Source organism: Somniosus microcephalus, unplaced genomic scaffold (genome assembly GCF_052327205.1).
Source record: "Somniosus microcephalus isolate GS21.2 unplaced genomic scaffold, FLI_Smic_1.0 unresolved_chr1, whole genome shotgun sequence".
NCBI classification, from domain to species: domain Eukaryota; kingdom Metazoa; phylum Chordata; class Chondrichthyes; order Squaliformes; family Somniosidae; genus Somniosus; species Somniosus microcephalus.
In genome coordinates, this window is record NW_028225179.1 from 165205372 (window position 1) to 165226257 (window position 20886).

The 20886-nt window shown below is 50.5% G+C and overlaps 1 protein-coding gene across 1 annotated transcript in view; it reads right to left on the reverse strand.

Annotated features, from left to right (window-relative positions):
• Nucleotides 1-7412: 7412 nt before the first annotated feature.
• The window catches only part of LOC147096473 (tapasin-like), a 51008-nt gene continuing 37534 nt past the window's right edge, over nucleotides 7413-20886 (reverse strand). Inside the window, exons 7-9 of the mRNA XM_085975272.1 lie at nucleotides 19533-19570; nucleotides 11747-11801; nucleotides 7413-8503 (exon numbers count right to left, since the gene is read on the reverse strand). Of these exons, the coding sequence (XP_085831398.1) occupies nucleotides 11787-11801; nucleotides 19533-19570 (53 nt within the window). The 3' untranslated portion in view covers nucleotides 7413-8503; nucleotides 11747-11786. The remainder of the gene's footprint in view (nucleotides 8504-11746; nucleotides 11802-19532; nucleotides 19571-20886) is intronic.

A 20886-nucleotide genomic window follows, 5' to 3' on the forward strand; every position in this document is an offset into this window, starting at 1 on the left:
GCCAGCTCAGTTCAGTGGTCACAACTATTTGAAGAGCAGGATCCGCCTCCTTCTCCTGCACTGCTCACTTGTTAACTCTTTCACTCACACCTCGCTGTACAACTGACAACAAGACTGAACAATAATTATAGGGCCAATTCTACGAGTCCATGTGGCCGGTGGAAAGCTATTCCCACATGTCGGGAATTTGATTGCGCACTTGATGGTTGGAAAATCACAGGACGTATATGCCAAATTTTCTGAAATTCACAGCTGAGACTCTCAGTGGCAAAGTAGACTGTTGAAATGACCCCTTCTGTTTGCTGTTGACCAGCAGACGATTTCTGTAGACACATCACTAAATTCAGAAACAGGCAATGTTGTCATTGTTTGTATGTGTGTGTGCGTGTAGGATGGTCGGAAGATCCCGGGAGTGGGATTTGCACTTTTTCCTCATCATGATCACAGTATTTTTTACACAGTGAGATAGCACTGTTGCTGCTCCAGACTTCAATGGAACCTAAAATCGGAGTGTAAATCAGCGTCCCAACCGAACCTTCTGAATTAGGTTACAATCAGGGGTACGATCTTAAACAACAACAACAACAACTTGTATTTATATAGCACCGTTAATGTAGTAAAACATTCCAAGGCGCTTCACAGGGTTACTATCAGACATAACATTTGACACCGAGCCACATGAGGTATTCGGGCAGATGACCAAAAGCTTGGTCAAAGAGATAGGCTTTAAGGAGCATCTTAAAGGAGGATAGAGAGGCGGAGAGGTTTAGGCAGGGAATTCCAGAGCTTAGGGCCTAGGCAGCTGAAGGCACGGCCACCAGTGGTGGAGCGATTATAATCAGGGATGCTCAAAAGGGCAGAATTAGAGGAGCACAGATATCTCGGGGGTTGTGGGGCTGAAGGAGATTGTAGAGATAGGGAGGGGCGAGGCCATGGAGGGATTTGAAAACAAGGATGAGAATTTTGAAATCGAGGCGTTGCTTAACCGGGAGCCAGTGTAGGTCAGCGAGCACAGGAGTGATGGGCGAACAGGGCTTGGTGCGAGTCGGGACACGGGCAGCCGAGTTTTAGATGATCTTAAGTTTACGTAGGGTAGAATGTGAGAGGCCAGCCAGGAGTGCATTGGAATAGTCAAGTCTAGAGGTAACAAAGGCCCGGATGAGGGTTTCAGCAGCGGATGAGCTGAGGCAAGGGCGGAGACAGGTGACGTTACAGAGATGGAAATAGGCGGTCTTAGTTATGCTGAGGATATGTGCTCGGAAGCTTATTTCAGGGTCAAATATGACACCAAGGTTGTGAACAGTGTGGTTCAGCCTCAGATGTTAGGGAGAGGGACAGAGTCAGTGGCTAGAGAATGGAGTTTGTGGCGGGATCTGAAAACAATGGCTTTGATTTCCCAATATTTAATTGGAGAAAATTTTTGCTCATCCAGAACTGGATGTCGGAAAAGCAGTCTGACAATTTAGAGACTATGGAGGGGTCGAGAGAAGTGGTGGTGAGGTAGAGCTGGATGTTGTCAGCATACATGTGGAAACTGACACTGTGGCCGCGAATTTAATTCTGGAGGCGGGATAGGGGCGGGTCAGCTGGTTTCCGGGTTCCGGTCCCGCCCCCAGCTGCCTCCGCTCTGCAGATGTGATTTTCCCTTGTTAAACCCGCCCTGCGGGCTTACTGGCCAATTAACAGGAAGTGTGTCTGATGAGGCCATTTGATGACGCGTCATCTGCCGGTTCCTTAAAGGGGCCATGCACAATTTTATTTTGACAGTTGATCTGTCGGTGTTTGACAGCATTGAGGTGCTGCAGACAATCACTGCAGAAAGGTGAACACTTGCACCCAGGCTCTCCATTGACTCCCTCAATATGCTTATGGGGGGGGGGGGGGGGAGCCACAGCATGCAGAGAGGTTCTCTTCCCTTCCAAGGGTGGAAGAGACCTCCCCAGGACACCAACTTACCTTGAACCTCCACCCAACACTATCTACATTATCACTTCATCATCTCACTAGCCACCCCTCACACTCACCCTCAACCTACTGCAAGCCTACCAACTAACAACACACAAGGGTAGGCACTTGAGAGGTTTAGCCAATGTCCATGTGAAGTTTCTGGTAATGTGATGTCATACAGTGTAATATCTTTTTCCAAAAGTGCCCCTTATTGGACAGATCTGAGCGCACATTGAGAAGTGTCTTACTGAGTTCCAGTGATTGTTCAGTCATAACTCCACCCCCCACTATAGTGGTGTGTGTGCATGGAATGGCTTGGACATTAAAGGGATGCTTCACGGTGCTGGTGTGGGATGGTGTCAACCTGATGCATCATGTGGCAGCCAGGGTTTACAGCAGCCTGTGAAGAAAATCTGGCCATGGTGATGCTATCGCTAGCCTCCCGGCCAGCAATTTTGTCAGGGGCTGATGCCCTGTCTCCAGTACAGCTTCAGGTGGGTGAGGGGGAGGTTGGCGCTCCTGGTGCTGGTGCGGCTGTTGTGGCTGGTTGTGGTGCTGCAGCGGTTGCTCTTCCTCTGAATCTGATGACCAGGATGCGAGGCTGTAAATGGTTCCTATCCGGTTGCTTTTGATTTCAGTTGGAGGCAAGAAGCTTATAAGCGCACACTCAAAGTGGCCTGAAATTATTCCAATCAGGTAACACTGCAGATGGGTGTCAGTTTGAACAGTCACAAGGTCAGTAGATTTGCAAAATCTTATCCCAAACCTCCAACAACAAAGTTAGTTGCATTTGAATGTCAGCCATGTTACAGGAGCGCTTTTAAAGTGCTGCACCAATGACGACAAATCATGTCCGCGAGAAACTCGTCTCCTTGCAGCTGACGTGTTTCTGACAAGACGGGAAACAAGAGCCAGAAGCACGAAAATGGGAAACCACTATAAAAATAGGATTAGCAAGGCAGTTAACAGGCTCTTAACTGCCTTAACTACCCCGTCGGGTCAGTTTGGGAGCAGCTAACCCGACACTCACGAAAATCACGTGGGGGCGGGATGGAGGCGGGTTCGCTGTCTGAAGCCATTTTTCCCGATTTTCGCTGCTGACCCACCTCCTCAGTGCTATTAAAATCGAGCCCTGTGTTTTTGGATGATGTCACCAAGGGGCAGCATGTAGATGAGAAATAGGAGGGGGCCAAGGATAGATCCTTGGGGGACACCAGAGGTAACGATGTGGGAGCGGGAAGAGAAGCCATTGCAAGTGGTTCTCTGGCTACAATTTGATAGATAAGAATGGAACCAGGCGAATGTAGTCCCACCCAGCTGGACGATGGTGGAGAGGCGTTAGAGAAGGCTGCAGACAAGTCATAAAGGATGAGGACTAGACAGACTAGATGCAGGAAGGATGTTCCCGATGGCGGGGGAGTCCAGAACCAGGGGTCACAGTCTAAGGATAAGGGGTAAGCCATTTAGGACTGAGATGAGGAGGAATTTCTTCACCCAGAGAGTGGTGAACCTGTGAAATTCTCTACCACAGAAGACAGTTGAGGCCAATTCATTAAATGTATTCAAGAAGGAGTTGGATATATTTCTTAAGGCTAAAGGGATCAAGGGATATGGGGAGAAAGCAGGGACAGGGTACTGAGTTTGGATGATCAGCCATGATCTCATTGAATGGCGGAGCAGGCTCAAGGGGCTGAATGGCCTACTCCTGCTCCTATCTTCTATGTTAAAGATGAGGAGGGATAGTTTACCTTTGTCACAGTCACAAAGGATGTCATTTGTGACTTTGATGAGAGCCGTTTCGGTACTGTGGCAGGGGCGGAAACCTGATTGGAGGGATTCAAACATGGCGTTGCGGGAAAGATGGGCACGGATTTGGGAGGCGACAACACGTTTGAAGGACTTTGGCGAGGAAAGGGAGGATGGAGATGGGGCAAGGACGGAGGGGGGTCAAGGGTTGGTTTTTTGAAGAGAGGGGTACAGTTCATGAGAGAGAACCGCTAACAATGTCAGCTAACACGGGAGCCAGAAAAGGAAGTTGGGTGGTCAGCAGCTTGGTGGGACTAGGGTCAAGAGAGCAGGAAGTGGCTCTCATGGACAAAATGAGCGAGTAGAGGCCATGAGGGGAGATCAGTGAGAAACTAGAGAAAAATGTGAGTTGAGGGCTAGCACAGGAGAGAACCTTAGAGAAAGTTTAGCCCGATGGGCTAGGGGAAGGAAGGGAAGTGGCAGAGGCAGCTGGACGGATGGTCTCAATCTTAGAGACAAAGAAGTCCATGTGCTCCTCACACTTGTCAGAGGTGAGGGTGGAGGAGACGGGAGAGGGGTTTAAGAAGACAGTTAGCAGTGGAGAATAGAGCCGGGGCTTCTATGAAAAAAACCAAGGAGGCAGGAGCTTGCATGGGTGCTGGTGGGTGGGGAACATTGAAGCTTATGGCATTTAATTGCAACATAACTGAATAGAACAGACTCGAGGGACCCTTTTCTTTCCATCTCTTTCATATGTCCATAAATTGAAGTCAGTTCTGAGCACTTGTCCACTGTCCAGCGATAGAATGGGGTTTGTGTGCACCAGTAGTAGGAACAGGCAATGGTTTCTGGGTGTGTTAAGTCATTATTATGGATGCAGCCACAAAATGGAGCTGTACTCTCAGCTGTCTAGTCTCTGAACTCTGGAATTCCCTCCCTAAACTTATCCTCTCTCACCTCCTTCAAGAAGTTCCTTAAACTCTACCTCTTTGACCAAGCTTTTCATCATAACCCTATCTTTGGTTGGTGTCAATTTTTGTCCGCTAACGCTCCTGTGAAGCGCCTTGGGATGTTTTACTATGTTAAAGAGGCTATATCAATGCAAGTTGCTGTTGTTGTACTTTGACCTGATGGTACCCAACAATGGGGCTGTATAGTGGGATGTGAGGTGGGGGGAGAGCTGAGGAATAGTGATCATGGGTCATAGATTTGGAATAAAGATAGGGAAAGAAAGGACTTACAATAGGAGCGAGATTTCAGCAGAGTGTGACGTGGGCAGAGTGTGGAGGTCTTTATCTGGGAGTTGTGACTTAGGGAGTTAGGACTAGGGGGAGTAAATTGTATTCCTACTTGTTCTGTCTATGTCTTTTTTCCCCTTTCTTCTGAACAGATTTTCAGTACATAAGGATGGTGAACCCTTTGCCTCTCCCAGGAGATCCCCTGGTATCCACTTTGGTGTCAAAAACAGGAAGGCAGATTATTATCTGAATGGCAATAGATTGGGAAAAGGGGAAGTGCAACGAGACCTGGGTGTCCTTGTGCACCAGTCGCTGAAGGTCGGCATGCAGGTGAAGCAGGCGGTTAAGAAGGTAAATGGTATGTTGGCCTTCGTAGCGAGAGGATTCGAGTACAGGAACAAGGATGTCTTGCTGCAGTTGTACAGGGCCTTGGTGAGACCACATCTTGAGTATTGTGTGCAGTTTTGGTCACCTTATCTGAGGAAGGATGTTCTTGCCATGGAGGGAGTGCAGCGAAGATTCACCAGACTGGTACCTGGGATGGCAGGAATGACGTATGAGGAGAGATTGGGTCGATTGGGCTTGTACTTCGCTGGAGTTTAGAAGAATGAGAGGGGATCTCATTGAAACTTATAAAATTCTAACAGGACTGGACAGACTAGATGCAGGAAGGATGTTCCCGATGGTCGGGGAGTCCAGCACCAGGGGTCACAGTCTAAGGATAAGGGGTAAGCCATTTAGGACTGAGATGAGGAGGAATTTCTTCACCCAGAGAGTGGTGAACCTGTGGAATTCTCTACCACAGAGGGCAGTGCAGGCCAGTTCATTAAATATATTCAAGAAAGAGTTGGATATATTTCTTAAGGCTAAAGGGATATGGGGAGAAGGCAGGGACAGGGGACTGAATTTGGATGATCAGCCATGATCTCATTGAATGGCGGAGCAGGCTCGAGGGGCCGAATGGCCTACTCCTGCTCCAATCTTCTATGTTTCTATTGGGTTGGGTGGGGAGTGTACGTATTGTGATACACAAGGTATCAGTGTGGGACAGGCTCGATGGACCAGAGGGTCTTTACCTGTCCATCATTATTCTTATTTTCATAATAGAACATTAAACCTTGGGCAGGCAGTCTCACATGAGTAATCGATAGAGCTCTGGCTGGACCGCGTCTCTTGTGCTGTGTTCAGTTCTGGGACTGGCACCACTGGAACGGTATATTGGCCTTGAACGGGGCGCAATGCAGATTCACTAGAATGATCCCGAAGGTTAGAGGGTTGAATTATGAGGACAGGTTGCATAGACTAGGCTTGTATTCCCTTGAGTATAGAACATTAAGGGGTGATCTAATTGAGCTGTTTAATATGATGAAAGATGTTGATCGGGTAGTTAGAGAGAGAAACTATTTCCTCTGGTGGGGGGAGTCCAGAACAAGGGGCCATAACCTTAAAATTAGAGTTAGGCCGTTCAGAGTGATGTCAAGAAGCACTTCTTCACACAAAGGGTAGTGGAAATCTGGAAATTTCTCTCCCAGAAAGCTGGGGTCTCAATTGAAAATTTTAAAACTGAGATTGATAGTTTTATTAGGTAAGGGTATTAAGGGTTCCAGAACAAAGGCGGGTAAATGGAGTTAAGATACAGATTAGCTATGATCTAATTGCATGGCAGAACAGGCTCGAGGGGCGGAATGGCCTCCTCCCCTTCCTATGTTCCAATATTCCTATTATCAAAAGGGCAAGGTAGTGGAGTACTTAGAGATAGTACATGAATTAAAAATGAAAGTAATTCCAGAACAACTTAATTAGAAATACTTGATAAAGCACTAAAGATGTGGGTAAGGGCGAGACTGTGGATAAAAATCATTATACTGTATTTCACCAATCTAAAGAGAATTTTGTTACACAAGCTACTTGTGAAGATATCTCTCAAGCACACAGTCATGTCTTAGACTGTTGTAACTGTCAGGTGAGGGAGATTGAGCAAGATAGTATAACAGAGTGAAGAACTTTCATTACATAATTCCCTCAGCCCTACAACCTACTGGTCCCCAGTTCTTACCCAAGCTTCAGGCGTAAGACTTAACGATTCCTCGTTCTTATCTAAGCCCTCAGTCATAAGATAGTGGTTGCTCGTTCTTATCTAAGCCCTCATACTTCCTTTTAGCTTACTCAAGCCCGAGGTTGCTTGACCCAAAGAACAAGTCTTTCTTTGGCCAACATCACTGGCTTCTAGATACAGTGAACTGCCACCTGATCCGAACACTGAAATCACAAAGGGAATGAACTTCTCTTGTCTGGTGTGAAAAGGTCATATTCAAACACCCACCACCCCCCACCCAAAATAATCCTGCCTTGGACACTGTTCTTACAACTGAGCCGTTCACTGCCGTCATCATTTCTCCTTATCTAATCTTTGCGGATGGTGAGAATCCTTCAAAGTGTCTTAGCAACTGGTTGCCTGCAGATCATGAGCAGAAACAGGTGGAGGGAAAAGTAGACTTTTATTTTTTTTTTAAAGATTCTTGTTGCCTGATTTACTTGTTTGAAATTTCTCAACAGCTGACTTAAAAACCGCCAGAGGGACAGAACAAAAAATAATTGCAAAGGCTGGGCATCTGAAATAAAAAGAAAACGACGTCAACTTCGTTCTCCTGGACTCTCTCCGACCTCGGATCTGAGCATTGGCTTTAGTACCTTGAAACTTGACCTATTTCACCCTCCCCTGGCCTGCCGGCCTTCTCCACATAATGTGGGTAATCCGTATCCCTTGATATACATACCTAAAAAAAAATCCATCTATCTCAGTCTTCAAAGCTTCAACTGACCCCCAGCATTGACAGCCTCTTGGAGGAGAAAGCGCGTTGGAATGCAAGCTAGATCCATGTCGACTACTTGCTCGCCCACTCTCAGCTTCAGGGTGCTTCATCGGTGCTGGTGCAAGATCTGATGGGGGGTGGGGGAGGAGAGGATTGTCTCTGGTCACCATAGGTTACTGATGTTAAAGCCAGTAGCCAACAAGTATCTTGTGATTGGCACCTCCAGCAAAATCAGAATAGTGAAAGAGAGAGCCAGTACTTACATTATCATGGCCTCTGGACATCCCAACCAATGGATTACTAATAATGCAGTGCTCCAAATAAAACTATCCTTGATTGCACTCGAAAGAAAGACTTGACAAAATCTCCCTGCTGTGTTTACAGTGACACTAACGCACACACACAGACCAGAGGGAATCACCCCACTGTGTTTACAGTGACACTAACACACAGAGACTGGGGGAATTGCCTTCAGAACATTTTGAATTTTCAACAAAAAAGCCTAAAACAGTACAGAGCAATGAGGGCCAGAGCAGTTCGAGTCACAATTATTTTCAGTCTTTAACACAAACTTCAGAGAAGTATTTACATGATCCGATCAGAAGGCATTTGCATCAATGTACCTGTCCTATAAATGCAAGCCACACATAAGCAAGTGGAAAAAACAAAACAGAGATACACGAGTCTTCTTTCTGTACAGAAAATCATCTGGCCAGGACTGAGAGGATTTGAGTGGACCCATTGCTGCTCCAGGTAGACCTGTAACAGGAAAAAAGACTTCTTACCAGCGGTTCAAGAAGAAAGCCCATCATCACCTTCTCAAGGGCAAATAGACATTGCAATAAATGTGGCCTTCTGAGCGATGCCCTGATCTTCTTGCTGAATATATAACAGTGCCGGTGCATTTACATCACTGCTGTGACACTGACCACAGAGAACACTGCTTGGAGGCGAGAAGTACACAGACCTGCATTTCTCAGTCTACCTCGCAACGTCCTGCATGCCCACAGTCAGCCTGGTCTAGTATAGAGTTCACAGTAAGGCCGGGCTACTATAGTGTCCAGTCCACAGTGAGCCCGGTCTGGTATAGAGTCCAGTCCACAGTGAGCCCGGTCTAGTATAGAGTCCACAGTAAGGCCGGGCTACTATAGTGTCCAGTCCACAGTGAGCCCGGTCTGGTATAGAGTCCAGTCCACAGTCAGCCTGGTCTAGTATAGAGTCCACAGTAAGGCCGGGCTACTATAGTGTCCAGTCCACAGTGAGCCCGGTCTAGTATAGAGTCCAGTCCACAGTGAGCCCGGTCTAGTATAGAGTCCACAGTAAGGCCGGGCTACTATAGTGTCCAGCCCACAGTGAGCCCGGTCTAGTATAGAGTCCAGTCCACAGTGAGCCCAGTCTAGTATAGAGTCCACAGTAAGGCCGGGCTACTATAGTGTCCAGCCCACAGTGAGCCCGGTCTAGTATAGAGTCCACAGTAAGGCCGGGCTACTATAGTGTCCAGTCCACAGTGAGCCCGGGCTACTATAGTGTCCAGTCCACAGTGAGCCGGGTCTAGTATAGAGTCCAGTCCACAGTGAGCCCGGTCTAGTATAGAGTCCAGTCCACAGTGAGCCCGGTCTAGTATAGAGTCCAGTCCACAGTGAGCCCGGTCTAGTATAGAGTCCAGTCCACAGTGAGCCTGGTCTAGTATAGAGTCCAGTCCACAGTGAGCCCGGTCTAGTATAGAGTCCAGTCCACAGTCAGCCTGGTCTAGTATAGAGTCCACAGTAAGGCCGGGCTACTATAGTGTCCAGTCCACAGTGAGCCCGGTCTAGTATAGAGTCCAGTCCACAGTGAGCCCGGTCTAGTATAGAGTCCAGTCCACAGTGAGCCCGGTCTAGTATAGAGTCCAGTCCACAGTGAGCCCGGTCTAGTATAGAGTCCAGTCCACAGTGAGCCCGGTCTAGTATAGAGTCCAGTCCACAGTGAGCCCGGTCTAGTATAGAGTCCAGTCCACAGTGAGCCCGGTCTAGTATAGAGTCCACAGTAAGGCCGGGCTACTATAGTGTCCAGTCCACAGTGAGCCCGGTCTAGTATAGAGTCCAGTCCACAGTGAGCCCGGTCTAGTATAGAGTCCAGTCCACAGTGAGCCCGGTCTAGTGTAGAGTCCAGTCCACAGTGAGCCCGGTCTAGTATAGAGTCCAGTCCACAGTAAGGCCGGGCTACTATAGTGTCCAGTCCACAGTGAGCCCGGTCTAGTATAGAGTCCAGTCCACAGTGAGCCCGGTCTAGTATAGAGTCCAGTCCACAGTGAGCCCGGTCTAGTATAGAGTCCAGTCCACAGTGAGCCCGGTCTAGTATAGAGTCCAGTCCACAGTGAGCCCGGTCTAGTGTAGAGTCCAGTCCACAGTGAGCCCGGTCTAGTATAGAGTCCAGTCCACAGTAAGGCCGGGCTACTATAGTGTCCAGTCCACAGTGAGCCCGGTCTAGTATAGAGTCCAGTCCACAGTAAGGCCGGGCTACTATAGTGTCCAGTCCACAGTGAGCCCGGTCTAGTATAGAGTCCAGTCCACAGTGAGCCCGGTCTAGTATAGAGTCCAGTCCACAGTGAGCCCGGTCTAGTATAGAGTCCAGTCCACAGTGAGCCCGGTCTAGTATAGAGTCCAGTCCACAGTGAGCCCGGTCTAGTATAGAGTCCGGTCCACAGTGAGCCCGGTCTAGTCTAGAGTCCGGTCCACAGTGAGCCCGGTCTAGTATAGAGTCCGGTCCACAGTGAGCCCGGTCTAGTATAGAGTCCAGTCCACAGTGAGCCCGGTCTAGTATAGAGTCCAGTCCACAGTGAGCCCGGTCTAGTATAGAGTCCAGTCCACAGTGAGCCCGGTCTAGTATAGAGTCCAGTCCACAGTGAGCCCGGTCTAGTATAGAGACCGGTCCACAGTGAGCCCAATCTAGTATAGAGTCCAGTCCCCAGTGAGCCCGGTCTAGTATAGAGTCCAGTCCACAGTGAGCCCGGTCCAGTATAGAGTCCAGTCCACAGTGAGCCCGGTCCAGTATAGAGTCCAGTTCACAGTGAGCCCGGTCCAGTATAGAGTCCAGTCCACAGTGAGCCCGGTCCAGTATAGAGTCCAGTCCACAGTGAGCCCGGTCTAGTATAGAGTCCAGTCCACAGTGAGCCCGGTCTAGTATAGAGTCCAGTCCACAGTGAGACCGGTCTAGTATAGAGTCCAGTCCACAGTGAGCCCGGTCTAGGATAGAGTTCTGCTTGTGCGCTGCCTCTTTCTCTGCCTCGCTCTCTCTCTCTCTTACACTCTATGCTTCTGCCTCTCTCTCTGCGCCCTCTCTCTCTCTCTGTGCCCTCTCTCTCTGCGCCCTGGAGTGGGACTTGAGCACATAAAGCTAGGCTGACACTCCAGTGCAGTGCTGAGGGAGTGCTGCACTGTCAGAGGTGCCATCTTTTGGATGAGGCGTTAAACTCTCTCAGGTGGACATAAAAGTTTGCATGGCACTATTTCGAAGAAGAGCAGGGCGGGGGGGGGAGTTCTCCCCGGTGTCCCGGGGCCAATACTTATCCCTCAACCAACATAACAAAAACAGATGATCTGGTCATTATCACATTGCTGTTTGTGGGAGCTTGCTGTGCACAAATTGGCTGCTGCGTTTCCTACATTACAACAGTGACTACACTTCAAAAATACTTCATTGGGTGTAAAGCACTTTGGGACGTCTGATGGTCATGAAAGGTACTATATAAATGCAAGTCTTTCTTTCTTTCGGTCTCAGTCTCTCTCTCTGCCCCCCTCTCAGTCTCAGCCTCTTTCTCCAAAAATTGGATGTGGAAATCTAGGTAATGGCAGCGCAGTTTGTCGAGTGACGGTACTCCCACGGCGCTGGTGTCCTGGTGAAGACGGGTGGGCTCCTCAAGAGTAGTGCCTGCGGTTTGCTGAATGCGAAACGGAGCGGCGATTGGCAACAGGGGCTCGCGTCAGGCACTGGAGACGGGAAGGAGTCCCAGTTTATACGTACCACCAATGCTTCAGCTTCTGACTGACTGGAGTCCACAGGATTAATCACCTTTCTCCTGAAATAGAGAGGGACGAAAAGACCAGAATGTAACGACAAGTAACAGACAGTGTTTGGTCTCACTGCCACTAAGAATCCATTTCCATTTGTTGTACCTTGACCAGAGAGTAAAGCAGACCCACCAGTCTTTTGCTAACCCAATTTCTCCTGAAAGCGACGATTTCATTGTGGGCGCCACAGACACCCTCGACCCCTTACTCAAATGGGCACTATTTATGTGGGCGCCTTGACAGTGACTGGCTATCCAACCATTGGGGGGGGGGGGGGATCGTCACAAACGATTCTGGCCCAGTCCTCAGTCCAGATCCAGCGGAGGAGGGGCACTGCGTAATGATCAGGGGCAGGAACCTGATCTCCCTGCCCAAAACAGGCATTTAGACCAATCGTAGCACAGGTCAGAACAGGTACCAGGTACCTTCCCAGTCTGAGATGGTGTGGAGATGCCGGTGTTGGACTGGGGTGGACAAATGTAAGAAGTCACACAACACCAGGTTATAGTCCAACAGTTTTATTTGAAATCACAAGCTTTCGGAGCGCTGCTCCTTCGTCTGAGATGGGATTGGATGTGGTGGGAGAGAAAGGAGAGGGGAGGAGGAGAAGAAAGGGTAGAAGAAGGATGGATGGGGTAGGATGGGAGAGAAAAGGAAGAATCGGAAGGTACCGCAGGGATCGGTGCTCGGACCCCAGCTATTCACAATATATATTAATGATCTAGACGAGGGAACTGGATGCAATATCTCCAAGTTTGCAGACGACACAAAGCTGGGTAGGCGTGTGTGCTGTGAGGAGGATGCCGAGAAACTCCAGTGTGATTTGGACAGGTTGGGTGATTGGGCAGAAGCATGGCAGATGCAGTATAATGTGGATAATTGCGAGGTTACCCATTTTGGTGGCAAAAACAGGAAGGCAGATTATTATCTGAACGGCAATAGATTGGGAGAAGGGGAAGTGCAACGAGACCTGGGTGTCCTTGTGCACCAGTCGCTGAAGGTAAGCATGCAGGTGCAGCAGGCGGTTAAGAAGGCAAATGGTATGTTGGCCTTCGTAGCGAGAGGGTTTGAGTACAGGAACAAGGATGTCTTGCTACAGTTGTACAGGGCCTTGGTGAGACCACACCTTGAGTATTGTGTGCAGTTTTGGTCACCTTATCTGAGGAAGGACATTCTTGCCATGGAGGGAGTGCAGCGAAGATTCACCAGGCTGATACCTGGGATGGCAGGAATGACGTATGAGGAGAGTTTGGGTCGATTGGGCTTATACTCGCTGGAGTTTAGAAGAATGAGAGGGGATCTCATTGAAACTTATAAAATTCTAACAGGACTAGACAGGCTAGATGCAGGAAGGATGTCCCCGATGGCGGGGGAGTCCAGAACCAGGGGTCACAGTCTAAGGATAAGGGGTAAGCCATTTAGGACTGAGATGAGGAGGAATTTCTTCACCCAGAGAGTGGTGAACCTGTGGAATTCTCTACCACAGAAGGCAGTTGAGGCCAATTCATTAAATATATTCAAGAAAGAGTTAGATATATTTCTTAAGGCTAAAGGGATCAAGGGATATGGGGAGAAGACAGGGACAGGGTACTGAATTTGGATGATCAGCTATGATCTCATTGAATGGTGGAGCAGGCTCGAGGGGCCGAATGGCCTACTCCTGCTCCTATCTTCTATGTTTCTATGTAATCATAGAATCATAGAAATTTACTGCATAGAAGGAGGCCATTCGGCCCATCTTGTCCGTGCCGGCCGACCAAGAGCGATCCACCCGATTCCTACTTTTCGGCACTTGGTCCGTAGCCCTGCAGGTTACGGCACTTCAAGTGCATATCCAAGTACAGGAAACTTTGTGCTATCCGGAAGTTGAATGTCCGGCAACTTTGATCTAACGGCAGAAATCAGCAGCCGTTTTGGTTAGGTGTTTTTTTTTTCCTCCTAGCATGCTTTTCACAGGCAGGCTCTGGAAAGCGTCTTTGTCGCTTAGCAACAGCTTCAGAGACGCTTCCAAGCTACTGGGCCGAGTGTTTACAAGCTGTTGCTGAGCAACAGTGTTTGTGGTCAGATACTGCGATGAAAAGCTCCTATCTGATAACATTGACGCTGGTCTATCCGGAGCTTTTAAAAAAACGGCAGTAGCTCGGTCCCATGGGTGCCGGATAGCACAAAGTTTCCTGTACTTTTTAAAGGTGATGAGGGTCTCGGCCTCTCCCACCCTTTCAGGCAGAGAGTTCCAGACCCCCACCACCCTCTGGGTGAAAAAATTTCCCCTCTAATCCCCTTTAAACCTCCAACCAATTACTTGAAATCTATGCCCCCTGGTTATTGACCCCTCTGCTAAGGGAAATAGATCCATCCTAGCCACTCTATCGAGGCCCCTCATAATTTTATACACCTCAATAAGGTCTCCCCTCAGCCTCCTCTGTTCCAAAGAAAACAACCCCAGCCTATCCAATCTTGCCTCATATCTAAAATTCCCCAGCCCAGGCAACATCCTCGTAAATCTCCTCTGTACCCTCTCCAGTGCAATCACATCCTTCCTGTGATGTGGTGACGAGAACTGCACGCAGTATTCTAGCTGCGGCCTAACTAGTTGATATACCTATCAATTCCTCCAATAAAAGGCGAAGAGTTACGAAGGTGACTAAAGGTTTTTATTGACTAAATAACAGAGCCCACTCTCGTGGGTGATCCGATCCAAGCAGGAGGAATACCAGCCAGTCGCTCACCTTTATACCTGGCCTGGTGGGTGGAGCCAAGGCGGAGTCGGCAGTGGTCATCCCAGGTATAGCAGTGTGGCAAGAGGCGACCTCGTACCGTGATACAATAGTGGTCAGTGATACAGTTATAACGAACAGTGGTGAACAGTGCTAACTACTAACAGTGATACAATAGTGAACGTGGTTTACCACATTCACCCCTTGTTTAGAATTAAGTCCGGCGGGGTGAAGTGTACTACCAATTCTGGTAGGTCAGTCTGTCCGGAGGCTTCGTAAGCCTCTCCGATCGCCGCAGCGGTGGTGTTGCCTTATCCGGTGCTGGTGCCTTATCCGGTGTTGATGCTGGTGTTTGCGTGGTCGGCGAGGGCTCGTGGGGTTCCGGCATGCCGTCTACCTGGACTGAGGTTGGGGGGGGTGGTGGCGGTGTTTCCGGATCGGCTGAGGGTGCGAGGTCTCGTAGGGAGACAGTGTCCTCCCGCCCGTCTGGGTACGCCACGTAGGCGTACTGGGGGTTGGCGTGCAGGAGGTTCACCCTCTCGACCAGGGGGTCCGTTTTATGGGTCCTCACGTGTTTCCGCAGCCAGACCGGCCCCGGGGCGGTCAGCCAGGTTGGTAGAGTGGTTCCCGTAGTCGACTTCCTGGGGAAAACGAACATTCGTTCATGGGGGGTGGTGTTAGTGGCCGTGCAAAGTAATGACCGGATGGAGTGCAGCGCTGTCGGGAGGACTTCTTGCCAGCGGGAGGTTGGGAGGCCCTTAGACTTTAAGGCTAAGAGGACGGCCTTCCATACCGTCGCGTTCTCTCTTTCCACCTGACCGTTACCTCTGGGGTTGTAGCTGGTGGTCCTGCTTGCTGCAATACCTCTCTCTAGGAGGAATTGCCGGAGTTCCTCGCTCATGAAGGAGGAGCCCCGGTCGCTGTGTATATAGTTCGGGAACCCGAACAAGGCGAAGAGGGCATTCAGGCACTTAATGACCGTGCTACTGGTCATGTCGGGGCAGGGGAAGGCAAAGGGGAAACGGGAGTACTCATCAACGATGTTGAGGAAGTACACATTACGGTCAGAGGACGGGAGGGGCCCCTTAAAGTCGATGCTCAGGCGCTCGAAGGGGCGGGTGGCCTTGATCAGGCTTGCTCGGTCCGGCCTATAGAAGTGCGGTTTGCACTCCGCACAGGTCTGGCAGTTCCTGGTCATGGTCCTGACCTCCTCGATGGAGTAGGTCAGGTTGCGGGCCTTAATGAAATGGTAGAGTCTGGTGACTCCGGGGTGGCAGAGCTGGTCGTGGAGGGTCTGAAGCCTATCGATATGCGCGCTGGCGCATGTCATTCGTGAAAGGGCATCAGGGGATTCGTTCAGCTTGCCTGGCCGGTACAAGATCTCATAATCGTAGGTGGAGAGCTCGATTCTCCATCTCAAAATCTTGTCATTCTTGATTTTGCCCTTCAGCTTGTTATTAAACATGAAAGCCACCGAACGCTGGTCGGTGAGGAGGGTAAATCGTTTGCCTGCCAGGTAGTGCCTCCAGCGCCGTACTGCCTCCACGATCGCCTGGGCCTCTTTCTCGACCGACGAATGTCGGATCTCGGGGCCCTGTAGGGTCCTTGAGAAGAAGGCCACTGGCCTCCCCTCCTGGTTTAGGGTGGCGGCTAAGGCGAAGTCGGATGCGTCGCTCTCCACCTGAAAGGGGATGGACTCGTCCACTGCGTGCATCGTGGCCTTGGCTATGTCTCCCTTAATGAGGGAGAAGGCCGCGCACGCCTCCTCCGTGAGGGGGAAGGAAGTGGCTTTCAGGAGGGGTCTGGCTTTGTCCGCGTAATTGGGTACCCATTGGGCATAGTAGGCGAAAAGCCCCAGGGTTCTCCTAAGTGCTTTAGGGCAGTGGGGGAGGGGTAGCTCCATGAGGGGGCGCATTCTTTCTGGGTCGGGGCCGATGATTCCGTTCTCCACTACGCAGCCGAGGATGGCAAGGCGCGTGGTGTTAAACACGCATTTCTCCTTATTGTAGGTGAGGTTCAGCCGTTGGGCCGTACGGAGGAATTTCTCCAGATTCGCGTCATGTTCCTGCCGGTCGCGGCCGCAGATAGTGACGTTATCTAGGTAGGGGAATGTAGCCTGCAGTTCGTTCTGGTCAACCATCTGGTCCATCTCCCTTTGGAAGACCGAGACCCCATTAGTGACACCGAAGGGGACCCTAAGGAAGTGGTATAGGCGCCCATTCGCCTCGAAGGCGGTATACTGGCGGTCCTCAGGGTGGATAGGGAGTTGGTGGTAGGCCGACTTCAGGTCGATGGTCGAGAATACTTTATACTGTGCAATCTGATTGACCATGTCAGATATGCGGGGGAGGGGGTATGCGTCCAGCTGGGTATATCTGTTTATGGTCTGGCTGTAGTCGATGACCAGGCGGTTTTTATCGCCGGTCTTTACGACTACGACCTGGGCACGCCAGGGGCTGCTGCTCCCCTCGATAATGCCCTCTTTCAGGAGGCGCCGCACCTCAGAGCTAATGAAGGCTCTGTCCCCGGCGCTATACCGCCTGCTTTTGGTAGCGACGGGTTTGCAGTCAGGGGTAAGGTTAGCAAACAGAGAGGGTGGCGGGACCTTGAGGGTGGAGAGGCTGCAGGTGTTACGCGGTGGGCGGTTTAACGTTTGCTGGTTGTTGACTGTGAGTGGGGGGAGGGGTCCACCGTATGCTAGGGTTACGCTTTGGAGGTGGGATTGGAAGTCCAGCCCTAGTAGGACGGCAGCGCAGAGATGGGGGAGGACGAGGAGTTTAAAGTTTTTATACTCCGTGCCCTTAACCGACAGGGTCACGACACAGTAGCCGCTGATGTCCGTGGCGTGGGACCTCGATGCCATCGAGATTCGGCTGCGCGTTGGTAGGACAGAGAGGGAGTAGTGGCTCACCGTGTCTGGGTGGATGAAGCTCTCCGTGCTTCCGCTGTCGAACAGGCAGGTCGTGGCGTGGCCGTTCACTTTGATGTCCATCATTGACTTGGACAGATGGTGCGGGCGGGCTTGGTCCAGGGTGACGGAAGCTAGTGTGTAGCCGAGCGAGTCGTTGTCATCTGCGGGCGAGGCGGTCGGGCGTGGTGAGTAAAATGGCGTCTCCCACGAGGTAGGGCCCCATGAGGCACTATTGGGGTCGGTTGCCTTAATCAAAGATGGCCGCCCCCATGACTCATGTGTGGGGATGCTGGCCTCAGTTGCCCTAAACAAAGATGGCCGCCCCCATGACTCATGTGTGGGGATGCTGGCCTCAGTTGCCCTAAACGAAGATGGCCGCCCCCATAGTTCGCATGCGGCACTGCTGGCCTCTGAGGATCCGCTCCTGCAGGCCTTGGAGAAGTGGCCTTTCTTCAGGCAGGTTTTACATATGGAGTTCTTGGCTGGGCAGCGCGACCTCGGGTGCTTCTCCTGGCCACAAAAAAAACAGCCGGCGGCCCGATCGCGGATGCCCGATGTCGGGGCCGGTGCCGGGGGTGGCGGGGCCGGTCGGGTCCGGGACGCCGACGCAGAGGTAGGTCCCGGGGGCGGCGCTGGGAAGGGTGCTGTGGTAGGGGTCGGGCCCGAGTCCCAGGGTCGCGAGCAGTACCTGGTGAATGCTTCCTGATCTTGGTGGGCCACTTCCAGGGAGATAGCGAGGGCTTCAGCTTTTTCCATGCTGAGGTCTTTAGCTTCCAGCAGTCTTTGCCGTGAGTACTCGGACCGTAGGCCTTTCAGGAATGCGTCGCGGATATTATCTTCAGTATTTTCGGCTGCCGACACCGATTTAAACTCACAGTTCCTGGCGAGTGCATATAGCGCCTGTGAGAATTCGGCTACTGATTCTCCTGGCTGTTGCGGCCGTGATCTTAGGAGGTGCCTAGCGTACATGTAGTTTACCGGGGTCCGGTACTTCTGTTTCAGCAGGTTGATGGCGGTCTCGTAGGTAGTCATGTCCTCGATGAGAGTGTATACTCTCGGGCTCAGTTGTGCCTGCAGGACACTTAGTTTGGATGCCTGAGGGACGCTGGATTCTCTCAGGTATGATTCGAAGCAGACCAGCCAGTGTTTAAAGTCTGCGGCTGAGTTTGTTATTTAGTCAATAAAATTGATATACCTATCAATTCCTCCAATAAAAGGCGAAGAGTTACGAAGGTGACTAAAGGTTTTTATTGACTAAATAACAGAGCCCACTCTCGTGGGTGATCCGATCCAAGCAGGAGGAATACCAGCCAGTCGCTCACCTTTATACCTGGCCTGGTGGGTGGAGCCAAGGCGGAGTCGGCAGTGGTCATCCCAGGTATAGCAGTGTGGCAAGAGGCGACCTCGTACCGTGATACAATAGTGGTCAGTGATACAGTTATAACGAACAGTGGTGAACAGTGCTAACTACTAACAGTGATACAATAGTGAACGTGGTTTACCACACTAGTGTTTTATACAGTTCAAGCATAACCCCCCTGCTCTTATATTCTATGCCTCGGCTAATATGCCTTCTTGACCACCTTATCTACCTGTCCTGCTACCTTCAGGGATCTGTGGACATGCACTCCAAGGTCCCTCTGATCCTCTGCACTTCTCAGTGTCCTACCATTCATTGTGTAGGGAGAGGAGAGGATGGGCAGCGCTCCCTCATTACTGCACCGCACTGAAGTGTCAGCCTAGATATTGTGCTCAAGTCTCCAGAGTGGGACTTGAAGCCATGACCTACTGATGAAAGAAGCGAGAGTGCGACCCACTGTACAGGGCCGACACCACTGAACACCAGTGTGCTCCACTCTCCCCCCCTCGGGTCCTGGCTCTGGGGCTTGCCAGCATCAGGGCTGAGGGCTGGAAGCAGGCGTTTTAACCCGTGAGCCCTGCCGCGAAGGGGCCATCACCTTCAGGGCTGCCCCAGCCAGGAGAAACGCCCCATTAACAGCTCGGCCCACTTCCCTCCAAACGGCACGATGGAAGAAGCTACGATTAGCCGAGACACTGCGACTTGCGGCCTCTGTTAATGTAACTATTTGGAATTCATGTTGACCTTTTACCTTGGTTTCCTCCATTGAGCCGAACACAAGAGGATAAACTGAAAGAGAAAAAAAACAGACCCGTGATTTTCATATGTGATCGTTGCTCACTTCTTGCAACAACAACTTGTATTTATACAGATGTGAGAAGTCACACAACACCAGGTTATAGTCCAACAGCTTTATTTGAAATCACAAGCTTTTGGTGCACTGCTCCTTCGTCATGGTACATCGGCGAGACCATGCAGACACTGCGACAACGGATGAACGGACACCGTGCAACAATCGCCAGGCAGGAGTGTTCCCTCCCAGTCGGGGAACACTTCAGCAGTCAAGGACATTCAGCCTCCGATCTTCGGGTAAGCACTCTCCAAGGCGGCCTTCGAGACACACGACAACGCAAAATCGTCGAGCAGAAACTGATAGCAAAGTTCCGCACTCATGAGAACGGCCTCAACCGGGATCCTGGGTTCATGTCACGCTACATGTAACCCCACCTGACGTAGAGTCATCCAGACTCGAGTCGTCGTTGGCTTGTTCCCTCTATACAGATGCGGCCGGGCCTGCTGTGATTTCCAGCAAAAAAATTTTTTTTTTTTTTTATATTGTATTTTGCTTGTTCTGTTTTTCATACAGACCCCAGCATCTGCAACATTTGACCCCTTGTGACCCCACCTCATTGTTCTTTGATGAAATGTTTTCCTGACTGACCTGTTTGGACACCATTCACACCTTTGATTGCTGTGATTATCTCTCTGCCTAGGTGTGATAAAGGGCAGTTAGAAAGATTACCTGTAATCATCTGGCATTATTCTCTGACTATATATGCAGTGTCTATATGCATCTCTCCACTTCACCTGACGAAGGAGCAGCGCTCCGAAAGCTTGTGATTTCAAATAAAGCTGTTGGACTATAACCTGGTGTTGTGTGACTTCTCACATTTGTCCACCCCAGTCCAACACCGGCATCTCCACATCATGTATTTATACAGCGCCTTGAACCAAGTAAAACATCCCAAGGGGCTTCACAGGAGCATAACTCAGACAAACATTGACACTGAGCCACATAAGGAGATTTGGGGACAGGTAGCCAAAAGCTTGGTCAGAGAGGGAGGTTTCAAGGAGCATCTTCAAGGAGGAAAGAGAGGTAGAGCGGCTCGGAGGGAAATCCAGAGCTCATTGCATCGCCAGCTGAAGGCACAGCCGCCAATGGTGGAGCGATAAAAATCGGGGATGCTCAAGATGCCAGAATTGGAGGAGCGCAGAGATCTCGGAGGGTTGTAGGGCTGGAGGAGGTTACAGAGACAGGGAGGGTAGTAGGGCTGGAGGAGGTTACAGAGATAGGTAGGGTTGTGGGGCTGGAGGAGATTACAGAG